General features: G+C 41.2%; 1 protein-coding gene across 3 annotated transcripts in view; it reads right to left on the bottom strand.

Annotated features, from left to right (window-relative positions):
- LOC101479224 (receptor-type tyrosine-protein phosphatase gamma) overlaps positions 1-13,328 on the bottom strand; it is a 371,804-nt gene that overhangs the window by 67,511 nt on the left and 290,965 nt on the right. For all 3 annotated transcript variants that reach the window (XM_076883640.1, XM_076883639.1, XM_076883641.1), the window contains one exon: positions 5,972-6,156. In XM_076883640.1, coding sequence (XP_076739755.1) covers positions 5,972-6,156 — 185 coding nt within the window. The remainder of the gene's footprint in view (positions 1-5,971; positions 6,157-13,328) is intronic.

Below are 13,328 nucleotides of genomic sequence, written 5' to 3'. Positions count from 1 at the left end.
AATAGTGTATTAAACACACTGTGCAATTATTAGCAGAGTAAAAATGCATTTTTGCACAAAATCAGGTTAATTAAGCAGGCGTGAAATGGAGGAGGAGCCTTCATTCTACAAAGACAATTGTACACACCGGCTCACTCCTTGGTGGCTGCTTGTCGGGGCCTGGAGCCTGGGGCTCGCTCGGGCCACTTCGGAGGTGGGGTGCCCCCGGCCTCTCGGCCTGGGGCTCGGTCACTCAGGCACAGCTGGCTGCCGGCGGAGCTCACGGGCGCGTCACTGCAACCCCCCCTTGGCTTCTGCTCCGCGGCTGCTGAGTGAGCCCTCATCTGGGACTCTCCTCAGCTCTTTCTGGGACAGTGGCGCGGCTGCCCCTCTGTTGGTCTTCCTTGGTCTCTTGTGTTCTGGGGGCCTCTGCCCCTCTACCAGATCATTACATGAAGGAACCTTTTACAAACACAAGCGCGTCCATGCTCACAGGTGTACACACGGGTGATCACACCCACAAACTGCACCCTTTTTGGCTCCTACCTCAAAGCACACTGTGTTCTGTTGATCTTATGTGCTGCACAATAATGTTTAATATTTAGTATTTACTGTCATATTCCCATATATCATTGTGATGTTGTTTATTCTATTACTCTTGTTCTCTTCTGCTTGTTTTCTTTTTTCTTTCTCAACAGGTGATCCAGGTGATTGATATATGCATTATTTTTTTCTGCCCACTCTGTTGGTTTTTGTCTTTTGCCCTTCTCCCCCGTCCCTCTTCTCAGCTGTTTCTCTTTCCCTCTTTCTTTCTCCCCTTCTTTCCCCCAGTCAAATCTGTCCCGTATTCAGCAAGTGAAAATAAAATAAACAATAAAAGGTGAATCAAATGGACCATTACGGCAAGGCTGGGATGGTCAATTTGGTAAAGTAAATCCGTTGGGCCTCTTTCTTCGTCTTTAGACAATAATTCTGATGCAAAAGAGCCAAACGGGACAGGCCAAAAAAAAGAAGAAAAAAAAAATACAAAGACAATTGTGTGACTATGAATTATTAAGCTGACGCTAGTCTATGACACAGTACATATACAGAATCTGTTGTGTTATTAGACTGGTGTGAATGATTTTATATCAAATAGGCAGTGTTGGGAAGGTTACTTTTAAAATGTATTCCATTACAGAATACAGAATACATGCCCCAAAATGTATTCTGTAACGTATTCGTTACGTTACTCAATGACAGTAACGTATTCTGAATACTTTGGATTGCTTAATATATTATCATGCTTTTTACAACAACGTGAATGTACTATTGCTGTGTGATTTATTACTATTACTGAAGGTCTGCGACTCCGAACTGTAGTAAAGGGACCTCTGACTAATACGGCGGGGTCCCTGTCGGCTCGTAGCCGAAAACTAGCTTTACTTTGTTGTGTGGGTCAACTTTTCTGGCGAGAGACAGAGAGAGGCGTTGAAAGGCTGCTCCAACGAAACTTATTGTTTTCGGAGGAAAACACGAACACGGTGTACAGTTGAGTCTTAATAGCTTACTTACAGCTGGGCTCGTCAGGCACTCTTCTTGGCTGCAGTGGTTATTATTATATTTACATGCTTCCAGCTCCCGTTTTTCCTCGATGACAACTCGTACCTTTCCACTCCCCTTTTTCTCCCTCCTCGCGCTCACAGACCCATAACGTGTATGGCAGTCCATTCTCCCTGCAACACGGACTACACTGCCCATGATGCTACATTCTTTAGAGCTATGCTTGTAGCATTCTGCCTGTTAGCTTAGCACAACAACAACAACAACAACGAAAAGGCCTCTCTCACCCAGGAAACACACAGTCGCAGAGAGAGAGAGAGAGCGTCGCCCTGTAACCATGGCAACCGTAACGCTGCCACCTGGAACAACAGAACGTAGCTGTCAAACAAACCCAAACAGTCCTGACCCGCGACAAAATGAAACAGGAAAGTACCGCAGTGTAATCCATTTATTTCAACAAAGTAACTGTATTCTAAATACCACCTGTTTAAACGGTAACTGTAACGGAATACAGTTACTCATATTTTGTATTTTAAATACGTAACGGCGATACATGTATTCCGTTACTCCCCAACACTGCAAATAGGCTCCCCTCCATTAAACCTATAAATAATACAATAAATTCAAACTTGTGTACCCAATTAAATTTTTTTTAAAGTAGTTAAAGATGTGTGCTATATATTCTTCCTCAAATCCTCAAAAAAGAAGCCACATTCAGTCTTTCATGCATCTCAGTGCTGTTCTACAAAAAAACAACATGTAGCTGTGTAACTGAAACCCACTGGCTGTTAATGTCAGTGAGCCAGTAAACCTTAAATAAACCTAGAGCAAAATCATTAAGTTGTTAAACACTTTGTAAGCTCACTGTTATTCCCCTCTTTCCCTCCATTTTATATAAAAATGTATTTTTGTGCCATCAATCTTTTTTTTCCACTTCATTCATCTTGTATCTCATATCTTAAAGCTTATATTCAGTAGCTGCTGAATCAACTGCAATATGAAACATGCTTGCACTACTTTTTAATATTCATTTTTGTGTGGCTGCTCACAGGCATCCACACTATTGAAATCCTGTTTCTCTTTATTCTTTATTCCACTATAATCTAGTTGCTTTTTTGGCACTTAACTACTTCCTCAGTTTTCAGCCGATTTTCACCGTTCAAACTCTAAACTGTTCTGCTCTTTCTGCTAATGGGTGCTATGACTTTTGGTACTTATAACTATTATATCTTTTTAAAATATTACACTTTTTTCCTTTTTTTTGTCCCATTGAAATGAATGGAAAACTTCCACGATTCTGCTAAAACTTAACTACTTCCTCATACTTTCACGTAGAACAACCATTCAAACTTTAAATTGTTCTCAACTTATTGGGCTATTCATGTATGATTCAGCTTTTTCATATCTTCTACCATTTTAATCTCATCCCTCTTTAAGTTTTCAGTTGCAAAATTGTGATTTTTCAGAAAATATATGCGTTGTTACGGTTGCTATGCAACTAACTCAGAGTGGACAGTTGAACTTTCTGAATTTTCTCTTCATGTCCGAACAACTTCTTGCTACTCGCTCAATTTCCACTCAACCCCCACAAATTATACATCAAAACGTAGGTATTTTTGCTGGCTTTCAGAAAATGTCACTATCATTGTTGTGGGATTTACAGATTTTTAGCAAATCTCCTCAGATCAACACAAAGTCCGACAACTCTCCATAGACAGTCAATAGAGAATTTGTTCAACATCACCGCTGGAATTCTCTAATGAGAGGCATTTTCAAATCGTCATAGCCTCAAGTTAAAACAATATATCTTCAGACACTCCTGACGCTCACAATTCAAGAATTTTTTCCTCACCTATTACCGTTTGGCCATGAATTATGTTTGTTTGAGGGTAGGAAATTCGTCCGTCGCTCAGATTTCTTCAGATTTCGAACTCTGGAAATTAGGCACTTTTTTCTCTCTTCATGTCTTTTTGATGGATTTTGACAGAGCCCTGAAAATGTCCATGACTGTTCACCAAAGCCTGCTGTTTCTTATGATGAAAGAATGATATTGATGCTCCATATAGATTTACAGTTACAAAACGTTGTTTGAGGGCAAGTCAAGGCAGTTTTTGCTTCGCCTCGACTCAGTTACAGTGTGTTACAAGTCACATATCTTTAATAATTTATACTTTAATTATGAATTATGAAGACCTGAAGATTCCCCCATCTCTTCTGAACAAAACGGTGTTAGAATGACCGTTCTAGCCTCTACGGTTAGGAAATTATGGCCATTTGTTCGAGGAGAATCCTGAATGTGAGAAATACACTGAAGAAAACTCACACCTCTCTCTGTGTCTGTGTGTGTAAGGGCTGACTACAGCAGGTGCAGCTAATTTAACTGACCTACATATACCAAGCCCAGACTCTCCACAGCTCCTGTTCCCTTTACTGTCTGTGTATGTGTGTGTCTATCAATATTTCTACTATGTTAAAGTATTACTGCTAAATCATACTACTTCTGCTAAATCATAGTATTTATACCAAATCATAGTATTCAAACCAAAGCATTGTATTTGTACAAAGTCATATATTTCTTCTAAATCATAGTATTTCAATCAAATCTTAGAAGTTGTGGTAAAATGCAGTATTTCTGCCATATCATTGTATTTGTGCCAAATCATAGTATTTGTGCCCAATTAATATTTCTGTTATGTTATAGTATATGTGCTGAATATAGTATATGTGCCAAATAATAATAATAATGGATTGGATTTATATGGCGCTTTTCTAGGCACCAAAAGCGCTTTACAATTCCACTATTCATACACTCTCGCATTCACACACTGGTGGAGGCAGTTACAGTTGTAGCCACAGCTGCCCTGGGGCAGACTGACAGAAGCGAGGCTGCCATATCGTGCCATCGGCCCCTCTGGCCAACACCAGTAGGCAAGTAGGGTAAAGTTCTTGCCCAAGGACACAACGACCAGGACAGAGAGCCCAGGGATCGAACCGGCGACCTTACGGTTACAGATGCGATTCCCAACCCCCTGAGCCACGGTCGCCCCAAATCTTAGTATTTGTGCCATATTGTGGTATTTGTGCAGAAACATAGAATGTCTGCAAAATCATAGTATTTGTGCCAAATCACAGTATTTGTCCTAAAACACAGTATTTTTCCCAAATTGTAGTATTTGTGCAAAAACATTGTACGTCTGCAAAATCATAGTATATCTGCTATGTTATACTATTACTACTAAGTCATAGTATTTCTGCTTTGTTATAGTATTTGTGCTAAAATGTAGTATTTCTGCCAAATCATAGTATTACTGCTATTTCATAGTATTTGAGAAAAATTACAGTATTTCTGCTAATACATAGCAGGAATAAAATGATTTAGCAGAAATACTATCTTATAATACTTTTACTCAATTAAAGTATTTGTGCCAAAGTTTAGTATTTCTGCCAAATCATGGTATTTCTGCTAAATCTTAGTAATTCTGCTCAATGACTGAATTTCTGCTATGTTGTAGTATTTTTGCTAGATTATAGTATTTCTGCTAAGTCAAAGTATTCCATGTAAATCAGAAATCACAAATAATGTCTCAAATGCTACGATTTGGCAGGAAAAATATTATTTAGTATAAATACTATGTTTTAGCACAAATACTATGATTTATCACAAATGCTATGATTTGGCACAAACACTGTGATTTACCAGAAATACTGTGATTTGGAAGAAATACTATGTTTTATTAAAATTACTATGTTCAAACTTTAAAAAATTCTGCTCTTTTTGCTAATGTGTGCTATGACTTTTGGTACTCATAACTTCTATACTTTTTGAGATATTGAATTTTATATGCAATTTTTTTGCCCATTGAGATAAATGGAACACATTGTCAGTGTGGTCATTGATTTTAGTTGCCGGGACAAGCAGTGTTTTAGCTCAGTGAGATGAGCATCCGTTCTCGGAGCGGGAGGCCCGGGTTCAAATCCTGCTTATGGCAACAATATTTCAGTTCACAGTTAAACTTTTTAAACTCTTTTCAACACAAATTTCAGCTTCTTCACCCCTTTTCAAAAGAATTTTCAGTTTTTTCACCCCTGAAACTTTTCATCTTTTTCAGCTATTTTCAGCAAACAGCTTCAGCGTTATAGCATCCATGGGGCAGGGATAGCTCCGTAGGTAGACTGGTGGCCCCATGATCAGAAGGTCGGGGGTTCGACTCCATTGAACGGCTACCCTGAGGTACCCCTGAGCTAGGTACCGTCCCTACACACTGCTCCCCGGGCGCTGCACTGGTGGCTGCCCATTGCGTCACTGGGTGAATGCAGAGGAACTATTTCCCTATGGGGACTAACACGCACACTTTACACAGCATTTTTGCAGGAAATGCAAATTTTTCTAGTTAAAACTTAGCATCCACCTATAATGTGGCTCCAACCCTGCAGTCCCTCAAAGACTCACCAGTTTGTGTTTGGCATCCGTTAGGTGGGTCTCTTCGTAGCTGTCATCATGGGCCGTCCAGCTGTAAGATACCAGGAAATGCTGGATGGGTGAGTGGTAGGTGACCTCCGGATGAGCCCAACGCACCACCAAAGCACTGCCATTGACATGCTGCACCTTCATGTTTATGGGAGCACTACTGCAGACTGGGAGGAGGGTGGAAGCAGGGTCAATGAAAGTCACAAGTGAAGTTGTGGATATGTGCAGAAAGAGCAAGAGGGAAGGCGTTAAAGTGCAAAATATAGTAGCCGGAAAAAGAAAGGTATGCAAGAGGGAAATGAGGAAGGGTAGGTAGGAATAAACAAAGCAATGCAATCAGATGGAAAAAACAACAATATTTATGAAAGGATGATGAATAATGAAGAATATGTTAGTACAAAGAAGAGGAGTGATAGGAAAGAAGAAAGAACGGAGATTAAAACAATGAGAAAATGAAAAGGAAAATTACATTTAAGAAAAATTAAAAGCAAAATGGAAGGAAATGGAGAAATTATAGAAATAAACATAAGAATAGAGATGAAGAAAGGTATGAGGAAAATAAAGAAAAGAGTGGAGAAAGAAGTAAAGAGGAAATGGGAAATTAAGACAAGTTACAGGAACAGATTATAAAAAGGAGAGTGAAGAAGGAAGTGAACGTAGAAGAATGGGCATGAGAAAGAAAAAGGATAGGGAAGATATAAAAATATGTAATGTAAAGGGAGAATGAACGAGGCAGATAATGATTAAAGACAGAGAGAGAGAGAGAGAGAGAGAGAGAGAGAGAGAGAGAGAGAGAGAGAGAGATCATTTAATGACTGAATACATTGGCTCAGCTTGTCTTTCAGATACACTCGAGAGGGAGGAAGAGCAACATAAATAAATGACAGGACTATAAAGTCAAATGCACAAATAAATGCTTTACAGGTATTGTAGCTGTAGATTCACATGGCAGCATCTGACCAATCACAAATATGGACAGGTCTACTGATCATTTTTTCAACAGTACATGGTTCTGGGTCTTTTTCACCCAGCATGTTGAATTTCATGTTTTTTGTATTATTATGTTCTAATTTGTTTAGTCTTCAGTTAGTTCTGTTGATACTGAGTTCAGTTCCTCTATTTAGTTCTTGTCTAATTTCCTTCCATGTCTGTTGGTTTTGGTGTCGTGTCTTCAGTGTGCAACTCAGGTCCCCTGTGTCTAAGTCTCCCTTCCCCTTTGTGTGTCTCAGTGGTGTCTTTGTCCTGTGTCCTGTCTCCTCTTGGTTCCCCTTGTGTCATCAGTTATGTGTTTTCTCCCTAGCTGTCATGTTGTGTGTATTAGTTTCTTAGTTATGTCCGTGCTCCATCTACGTTTTCTATGTCCCTGATGTTATGTCAAGCCCGTGTATCTCTGTGCTTCCTGTTTTACAACAGTGTCGAGTCCTTTGTCATGTTGTCTGTATTGTCTTTTTGTCTCCTGTGTCAGGGTCTAGTTCTCTCGTTTCCCTGTGTTTTGTGTTTTAGTTTTCCCAGTTTAGTCAATCAGTCTAGTCTAAGTTCACATTTTGCCTTTTATTTATGTTAACATTATCATTTAAACAGGCAATACCTCTATACTAGCAAAATAAGAGATAAAGGGTTGCCACTTGTGAAAAAATTTGGCTGTGCAACCTCTCAACGTATATTTAATTTTTTCAAGTTTTAAAAAAAACATGACATCTTTAAGTCAAAGGAGCTTGCAAAGACTGAGAACCTTCACAGACACATGACATCTTTAAGCCTAAGCTTAAGGAAATAGTAGGATACTTAACAGACTTCCAACGCAACAATATTAGATGTCTCGCTAATAGGGATGTGAAGGCAATAATATCCTTTTGTGTGGAATAAAGTGTAAGTGAGCGAACAGGAATCCCAAATACAGCAATCAGAGGACAAGGATGAAGAGTTACCCCAAGAACAGTTGACATAATAGCAAAATACCCTGTCCAGAAACCTTGTAGCTCAGGACACAGAAAAAACATGTGGCTAAGGTGGCAAGGAGAACCATGGCATTTATCACATTTATTTTCCACTTCTGGATACAATTCAGAAAGTCTAGAATTAGAGAAATGCACCCTGTGTATGACCTTAAATTGAATAAGTCCAAGACAAGCACAGGAGGTGGAAGATCGTACTCTCGCTATAGCCTGTTTCCAAGACTCCTCATGTATTTGAATTCCTAGTTCTCCTTCCCGTGTACACTTAAGCTTAACATTAGAGTGGTTACTAAAAGACAGAATAGCATCATAGAGTTTCGAAAAGGTTCCTCTGTGATGAGGAATAAATGATAATATTTAATGTTTTGAACCAAAATTCTTATTAATTGAAAGCTTATATATATTGCTGATTTAAGTGTTTCCTTATTTTTTCTTTTCAGCAGTACATTTGCCAAACATGATGATAAACTTGGATAGTCTGGAAAAGCACGTTTAAATTTGATTTTGGTTTTTTCATTGATTGGGCGAGGTCACTTAGGAATGTTTTGCAGCAAGTGTTTCTTCACCATCTACAACCAGGCAGCTGTTGAAGTGACTTAAACTTTTTGTCAAAGGCGAGACATGTGAACTCCAGGTTGTCACCGTTTTATTCCTTAGTTATATTTTGGAAGGACAACTCAAACCAGACCCAGCAGAAACTTATTGGCCAGTCTCTCAGAATCAAAAGCAACTCCAACATTTCCTAGGTTTCCCAAACTTCTACTGTAGCTTCATCAGGGATTTCAGTAAGAACGCCCTGCTTTTAACCCAACTCACCTCCACTAAAATCTCCTACCAGTTGAACCCCTCTGCCCGACTGCCTTTGACCATCTAAAACAACATTTTGCCGCAGCTCCCATTCTATCTCAACCTGATCTTTCCTGCCAGTTCATCATGGAAGTGGATGCCTCTAACTCCAGCATGGGAGTTGTACTCTCTTGGCAGCAAGAAAGTAAAATGCATTCTTGTCTTTTATCGTCATCTTACCCCTGCAGAGCGCAACTATGATGTAGGAGACCAAGAGTTGCTGCCATCAAGATCGCTCTTGAAGGGTGGAGGCACTGGCTGGAGGGGGTGGTCCCTTCATCAGACAGGTCACAAAAACCTGGCCTAGCTCCAGTCAGCTAACCGGTTCAATGCCTAACAAGTCAGATGGGCCCTATTTTTCATACTGTTTAGGAATATCAAACCAGACACTCTCCAGGAAATTCTCCACCTCTGCCAGCAGAATCAGTCTTCCTCTTTTCCTCATTTATCATTGGCGTCCTCACATGGGTGATTGAATCTGCCATCCACAAGCTTAACAGACCGAACCAGACCCCATGAAAAATCTACAGGGTTGCCTCTATATCCCTTCTGCTGTCTGGGCACACACCACCAAATTCACCTGCCAGCCTGTAATCAACTGTGTTATAACCTTCATTCAACGTTTGTTCCAGTGACCTGCCTTGATTAACAATGTCCACGAATACGTCTCTGCAGTCTCTGTCTGTGCACAAGAAGAGTCTTCCAGCTCTCCTTATGCAAGTTTGTTCAGACCTTCCCCAACTCTTTGTCACCCTTGGTCCCAGATTGCACTTGATTTTGTCACTGGTTAAAATATATAATCTGAATGCTGATTAGTGTGTTTTATGAGAGTCCCAGACTTCAGTGTAAAACTAGGTTGTAGGCTGACAGGAAACTGCATGCTTTTGCAGAAGCATGGTAATTGCAGAAGAAAGTGAAACCAACTAGGCTGTTTGATCGAAACTTAAAGTGTGGTGTGACGTAGAGAGCAAGTATATAAATAACTAGGCTTCCGTTTGTGCTTCAGACCTGAAACCATTGTTTTTCTTGTGACATTACCAATAAGTCTGATGTGTCACATGGCCCTCTTCCTATTGAAAAAACAAAAGTTGTATCCAAGATGGCCGACTTCTAAATGGCCACCATGGTCACCACCCATCTTGAGGAGTTTGCCCCCTCACATATACTAATGTGCCACAAACAGGACTTTAATATCACCAACCATTCCCATGTTATTACGGTGTATCTATATAAATGGCCCACCCTGTATAACACTTTACTCATTTTTCTTAAAAGAAACATGTTATATTACTTTCTCGTTACTCCATAAACCAGCCATCTCCAAACCGTTTGCACAAACTTGGGAGCAGAATATCTCTGTATGCTGAAGCATTAATAATTCATTTTAGTCGAACAAATGAGCTGAGCTGAACTCCTGAAAAACACCCCCACATCATACTGCAGTCAGACAAGTATCGTTCTCCTGGAAACCCAAACTCATGCACCAGATTGCAAGACAGAGAAGCGCGATTCGTCACTCCAGAGAACATGTCTCCAGTGGGAGGTAGTGAGGTGGTGGTCCACTCCTGAGTTCTACAGTTTATCCTTCAGAACTGTGGGAAGAATGGTGTTAAAGGAGACTGGAGAAATCAAAGAACATGATTCTCACAGTGCTGCCAGCGGTCTCTAGGTGAGAGAGGGAACGATATAGGAGGTGAATGACGGCACCATGCGCTCCGATGCCAGGCTGGTAGGCAAACTGAAGTGGGTCCAGTGATGAGCTCACCAGGGGGCGAAGCTGTGCCAGGACAAGCCACTCCAAGGTCTTAATCAGATGGGATGTCACCTGAGTGACCGGCCTGGGGCTCGGTCACTCAGGCACAGCTGGCTGCCGGCGGAGCTCACGGGCGCGTCACTGCAACTCCCCCTGGCTTCTGCTCCGCGGCTGCTGAGTGAGCCCTCATCTGGGACTCTCCTCAGCTCTTTCCGGGACAGTGGCGCAGCTGCCCCTCTGTTGGTCTTCCTTGGTCTCTTGTGTTCTGGGGGCCTCTGGATGTCTGGAGTTTTGATCTCCTCCACACCTGCTTCATGCCCTGGAGGACGGGGCTGTGGCCCCCCCACACCCTCTAGCAGATTATTACATGAAGGAACCTTTTAAAAAACAAGCGCGTCCATGCTCACAGGTGTACACACGGGTGATCACACCCACAAACTACACCCTTTTTGGCTCCTACCTCAAAGCACACTGTGTTCTGTTGATCTTATGTGCTGCACAATAATGTTTAACATTTAGTATTTACTGTCATATTCCCATATATCATTGTGATGTTGTTTATTCTATTACTCTTGTTCTCTTCTGCTTGCTTTCTTTTTTCTTTCTCAGCAGGTGATCCAGGTGATTGATATATGCATTTTTTTTCTCTGCCCGTTCTGTTGGTTTTTGTCTTTTGCCCTTCTCCCCCGTCCCTCTTCTCAGCTGTTTCTCTTTCCCTCTTTCTTTCTCCCCTTCTTTCCCCCAGTCAAGTCTGTCCCGTATTCAGTAAGTGAAAATAAAATAAACAATAAAAGGTGAATCAAATGGACCATTACGGCAAGGCTGGGATGGTCAGTTTGGTAAAGTAAATCCGTTGGGCATCTTTCTTTGCCTTTAGACAACAATTCTGATGGCAAAAGAGCCAAACGGGACAGGCCAAAAAAAAAGAAAAAAAAAAAAAAAAAAGATGGGATGGGATGTCAGAGCCATCAGCCTGTAGCTGTTGATGTCCTTGGGATGTGGAGTCTTTGGCACTGGTACAACACGAGATGTGCTCCATCGCCCCACCCAGCTGATCTGCACAGGACCTGACAACCCTTGAGCTGATGCCATTTGGGCCCGCTGCCTTCTTGGCTTTAATCCTCTTCAGTTCCTTCCTAACCCGTATGGTTGAGAGAGAAAGGCTGGATCCATCTGGATGTGTACTGGGTGATGTGGTTGGGGGTGGGGAGTAGTGAGCAGGGTGAGTGGAGGAGGTGTGAAGTGGCTGAGGTGTCAGGAACCACAGTGGCAGTTTACAGAGAGTACAGTGAGCACGAGAGTCCATACAAACAATCCACATGCTGTGAGTGTGTAGATATTCCCGAATCTACCTAACACAGCTCATCAGAGTAACTCTAGAAAATAAGAGAGTTCAGCTCACTGCCCTATTATATTGTCCGTGACACTACCAGTATAAATGTTTATATCATATAAAAGTGTCATATTGGGACATCATCGGTATAGGAATGCCATGCATTTACGTTCCCACAACTACAAGCCAAGCCTAGTTACATCTGAGTGCAAGAGTTGTGTGTCAACCTCCAATGATTTATGTCCACATGTACACACTTCGAGTGTGGCACTAGTAGTTGGGGATGTACAACACAAAAGTATACAAATGAATCAACCGAGCATCACTATCTGCTCTCCCTGTGAGAGGAAAATGCTTAAAGTAAGTGGTTCAAAACCCAACTCACAATATCCCAGCTTAAAGTCTTAAGCAATGCTGTTATATTTAAGTTAAAATGTATAGGGAAAACACTACTTCGGCTACTGTCACAACTATTGCAGAATAATGCCGTTGCTACTGCTGTCACCTTGTTTGAACTAGGGTGTTTGGGAGTTTGCCCAACCAGTCTGCATGTATTTTGTGGATTTGGAGAAGGCATTTGACTGTGTCTCTCAGGCTACGTCCACACTAATGCGTTTTCGTTTGAAAACACATCGTTTTCTCTCAGTTTTGGCATCCTGTCCACACTGAGACGACGTTTTTGCTCAAGGAAAATGCAGTGTTTTGAAAACACTCTCGAAAGCGCATACATTTCAGAACTGAGCTGTCCCATCGCAGTGTGGACACTTGAAAATGCAGACTTTCAAAAATGATGATTGCATTTTAGTTACGTGATGCAGTCATGTGACCAATTAAACAAAGATAGCGGATGACATTATACAGGAGTTGTTTTCTCTGCTCTCAATTTTGAAAGCCCTATTAAAGATTAATATCAGTTTGTACATGCTCCAGATTATTTAATTCTTACTTGCTTTGGCAACTTTTTACTTTTGTGTAGGGCTGGGCCATATACCGTTCACGGTAATACCGGTACAATGTTAGGCAACGATAAGAAAATGAAATATCGCGATAGAATATGGGTAAAACGCGCATGCGCAGTGCCTTTGTTTTCATATGCACACGGCCGAAAAAGCACGGCGGCAACGGAGAACGAGAAGGGGGAAAGCGGATTGTTGAGTGAAACGGATGAACCAGAATTAGTTTTTAAAAATGGTGCAACTTCACTGGTTGGTGTTTGTCTGTCAGATACACAGCAAAGCACAGTTTTTTGTAGAACATGCAAGCGGGCCGTCGTTATTGCTGTATTTGTCGTTATTATTAACAATTAATAAACTCTGGCTCCCTTTCTTACAGTTTGCCTTTTAACCTGTCTTTGTGCTCGTAAATCTGGGAGTAATCTGGGTCCAAAACTCAATCCTCTTCAGATCCCCTTCAGGTCCCAAAGTCAAACAAACACTGCAGCATCACTGAGAG

The sequence above is a fragment of the Maylandia zebra genome, linkage group LG5 (assembly GCF_041146795.1).
Source record: "Maylandia zebra isolate NMK-2024a linkage group LG5, Mzebra_GT3a, whole genome shotgun sequence".
NCBI lineage: Eukaryota > Metazoa > Chordata > Actinopteri > Cichliformes > Cichlidae > Maylandia > Maylandia zebra.
The sequence above is the reverse complement of the archived record's forward strand: the minus strand, read 5'-3'. Positions and strand labels throughout refer to the sequence as shown.